Raw genomic sequence first — 4085 nt, forward strand, 5'->3', positions numbered from 1 at the left:
GGGACAGGTTCAAGAAGGATATGTCAGAGGATTATGCACGAAGCATTGAGGTAAGAGACGCAGACCTGCATAATGTACGCGAAGAGGAGGTGCGTCTTCGAATGGCGGAGTACAAGGCGTTGAAGATTTTGGCTGATTACTTGGTTTCGAACCAAACGTCCCTCGACATGTACGGCCTTCCTCTGCTAGCCGATTACGACGATGTATCCGCTCAAGTGGACGACCCAGATACAGCTTCTGTTGATGTTGTCCAGCAAGAGATTGACGCTTACCCCCTAAACGAACTGGAGCATGGTGCGGAGCAGGCAGACCAGTTGAACAGCAACCAGAGGGATGTTTTTGACCAAGTTATTGCTGCTGTGAGCAGACCGGTTGGAGTGGAGAAGCTTTTCTTTTTGGATGGTCCGGGTGGAACAGGAAAGTCGTTCCTACTCGAGCAAATACTCGCTCACGTTCGGATGCAACGTAAGGTTGCCATCGCGGTTGCATCGAGTGGATTTGCAGCCACTCTGTTAGCTGGAGGTCATACCGCGCATTCAACGTTCCGGATTCCCCTCAAACTAACAGAGACGTCGACGTGCAGCCTTTCATGGCAGAGTCAAAAAGCCGAATTGATTCGTAGCGCGAGCTTGATCATTTGGGACGAAGCGCCGATGATGAACCGAGCTTGCTTTGAGGCTGTTGACAGGTCGCTTCGGAATATCATGAAGAACGATCTGGAGCCGTTCGGCGGAAAGGTAATGGTGTTCAGCGGTGATCACCGCCAGATTCTACCTATACTGAAGGATGCTACGCGTGCGGAGACGATTCAAGCTTGCTTCAAGTCCTCCCCGCTATGGGAGCATTTGCGTCAAGTGCGGTTAGCCGAGAACATGCGTGTCCGCACCGCCCCAGACGCGGCCAGTGCGGCTGAGTTAGCGGAATTCTCTGAATTTTTACGTCAAATTGGAGAATACCGTTACCCGGTCAGCCATGAGATCGGTGATGGCGACATATGCCTTCCACGCGACATGTGTATCATTCCAGAACGACGGGTACAACAAATGACCTCTGACGAAGAAGACGCGGATATGGAGCCTCCCCCAAGCTTCAGGCTACTCCCTCCGGCGGACGAGGAACACGAGCGAGACTTGGACGAAGTTGAAGAAGACCGACGAGTCCGCAACGTCAACGCACTCATTGATGCGGTGTACCCGGGCGTTGATACTGAGAATTTACTCGATGAATACTTCGTTGAGCGAGCCATACTAGCCCCCACAAATGCAAATGTTCGGCGTATCAACGACATGGTTGCGGAACGGCTGTCAGGTGAAACGAAGGAGTATCTCTCGGTGGACAGCCTCGAAGGGGTCGCGGATGCAAATATGTTTGAGCAACAGTTCTTGAACTCTCTTAAATTCTCCGGTATCCCTCCGCACAGGATTGTTCTGAAGGTTGGAGCACCTATCATTATGATTAGAAACCTGAATAGCGACGCAGGACTTTGCAACGGATCGCGGCTTCGGGTTGTGTCACTGCGCGAGAGAAGCATCGAGGCCAGCATTATGTCCGGGCCGTTCAAGGGTAAGAAGGTGCTCATTTCTCGGATCGTATTTTATAGTGAGGACGATGACAAGGAGTTCCCGTTCAAACTCAAGCGTAAGCAGTTCCCCGTGGTTCCAGCGTTTGCCATGACTATCAACAAGGCCCAAGGACAATCGATCCACCACGTGGGTATCTACTTGGAATCACCGGTCTTCGCACATGGGCAGCTTTATGTGGCGTTGTCAAGAGTGACTTCGAGGAAGGCGATCAAGATTGCTGTAGATCCAGTGGCCATCGATGAGGACGGGAACGTACACACCAACAATATTGTGTACAGGGAGATCTTTGGGACGCGGACTTGGTAGGGCACGTAATACATATAATACAATTAGCTTTGATTTCAGAATGTTCTTTCATCCGCCGCAGCGCAGCGGAGGCGGACAGCCCACACTACACCAACCAACCATGCCCTAGCGTCCGCGGAGCGGGCGCCCAGAGCGCTAGTCGCTCCGCTTCTAACCTTGCAGCGTGTCTATCCGTCCGTCCGTCCGTCTGTCAATCAGTCCGTCGCTTTCCTCTCTTGCTGCTTTTTTCTACTTTTTCGCATGGCTACAGTTGGCATGTCTTCCTCCCATCGTACCGCCCGCGCCTATCTTTCTGACTTGCCTTAACTATGCCTAAATTACAGTTATGGCCAAAAAGCGGACACAATTAACCCGCGCCCTGATTGGGCAATACCTGCCGACCTGCGACACTGACTGAATTTGTCGCACGACCAGACCTTCTCTCGCCCTCGCGATTGGACGTAAGGTAAACAGTTCTGCCGCGAACGAAACACATCGATTGGTTGCAAACAGCTAGGCGAGCTGCGCAGATACTTGATTATTGACATTCAGCGACGCAAAACCTATCGTATGTACTGCGAATCGGGCACCGTAACCAGCCCATGCAGTTAAAAATTGCGATGTTATTTTCCACACGTTTTTTGAAGTAGAGACGATATATTCATTTAGTAGTATTATTATTACTAAAGGAGGCTTCACGACCTTTGCGTTATTATAGTTGCACCCCTGCATGCGCGAATGGTACTTACGTGGTGGTGTTGTTATTGCTGAAAAGTATGATTGTTTAAAAATAATAATATCATTATTTAAGCGATTGCCAAAACTAAAATAAAACTTTTTTTGTGTAATAATGAGTACCGGCATTAAATGGCCGTGTATTGGCTAAATATTTTGACGTACTTTATTGGTTAAAATAATATCATGTTTATGATATAATAATACTATTTAATATTTTGCTAAATATTAAACACCCAGCAGTAAGTATCCGTTAGAATACCTAATATTTTTACGCACGTTAGTAATTATAAAATTTCCTTCACAGTTTGCAACATGGCGAGGCCCACGTGCAAGGCCAATATTGGCCTGCAACTGCTGAACCCGCAGCGGTCTACGACGGATTCCCGGGCGCGCTGCGTCTGCTGCGGGACGCTGCAGTACGGCTACGCATTCCGTACAATCAGCGGGCGGGACATCGTGCGGCGCTGTATTGTCTGCGAGAACGGCCCAAAAGCGGTTGAGTTCTGGGAGGAAAAGCCCCCACCACCTGATTCGGCCGAAGTGCGCCGCCAAGAAAGCCTGTCAAACGTCAAGAAGGCGATGGGTCCTGACTGGTACCCCAAGAAGAAAAAGAGGCGCAGCCGCCCTCGCAAGCTGACCACCCGAAACGCCAAGTACATCGAGCAAAATAAGCAGCAGAAGAGCAAGTAATTGGTAAATATACCCTTTTAGGCCCCCATTTTCCTACCTATATTTGTATTTAGTATACTGGTTGACGGTACGAGGCTTGGAGCCGCACATACGGTAACTGACTATGGCGCTGCCAATAGTGTTGACGCACCTACAGAGGGTAGCGCGTTTCAAATAATAATTAGCGCATGGTGTTTACTGCGAACCCTTGAAAGCTGACCGTCCCTATCTGCTTCCGCGTAACAATAGATCGAGAGTACACTCGCTCACTTGGATACATGCAAACCATGCTATCGGTGACATCAGCGCTCACAGCGTATGTTCCATTAATGTGCGCTCACAAATTGAAACTACAGCATCGAGTGAGCACTACACGCGACGATTAAGTTGCTGTCTACATAGATACGAGCACGTGTGCGGTAGTGCAAACAATACCGGTGGGTGTGGTAAGTCGAACTGTCTGTACGCAGTACTATACTTTAGTGCCCTGTCCAGTATCGCTGCAGTATGGTCTGTGCCCAGTTAGTGACCTGCTTGGTCATATAGACTGATACATCAGAAGCGTAAGCACAGTAAGCCAGCACGACGACGCAAATGTACCGAGAAAGCGACAGTGATCCTATACATAGGTTTTAGATATCACGAGCGCGTGGTATACACACCTCGCAATATATGCACGGATACATCAAATAGCACGCCGAGTTGATAAGTAGGCAGCAAAAGTACTTCATATAATGTACATGAGCGACGATTCGAATCAAGTCTAAGATATCTACGATCTGATAATCTGCCTACAGTTATGTGGCTTCG

At 49.1% G+C, this 4085-nt stretch overlaps 1 protein-coding gene across 1 annotated transcript; it reads right to left on the minus strand.

The window, feature by feature from the left end:
* Window positions 1-958: 958 nt before the first annotated feature.
* Window positions 959-1531, minus strand: PITG_19323 (uncharacterized protein; the record flags this gene model as incomplete). The annotated part of the gene is made up of 3 exons (XM_002997144.1): window positions 959-1094; window positions 1152-1175; window positions 1230-1531. 3 exons carry the CDS (start codon window positions 1529-1531, stop codon window positions 959-961), a joined length of 462 nt encoding a protein of 153 aa, XP_002997190.1.
* Window positions 1532-4085: the final 2554 nt, after the last annotated feature.

Source organism: Phytophthora infestans, genomic scaffold (genome assembly GCF_000142945.1).
Source record: "Phytophthora infestans T30-4 supercont1.85 genomic scaffold, whole genome shotgun sequence".
Lineage (NCBI taxonomy): Eukaryota > Oomycota > Peronosporomycetes > Peronosporales > Peronosporaceae > Phytophthora > Phytophthora infestans.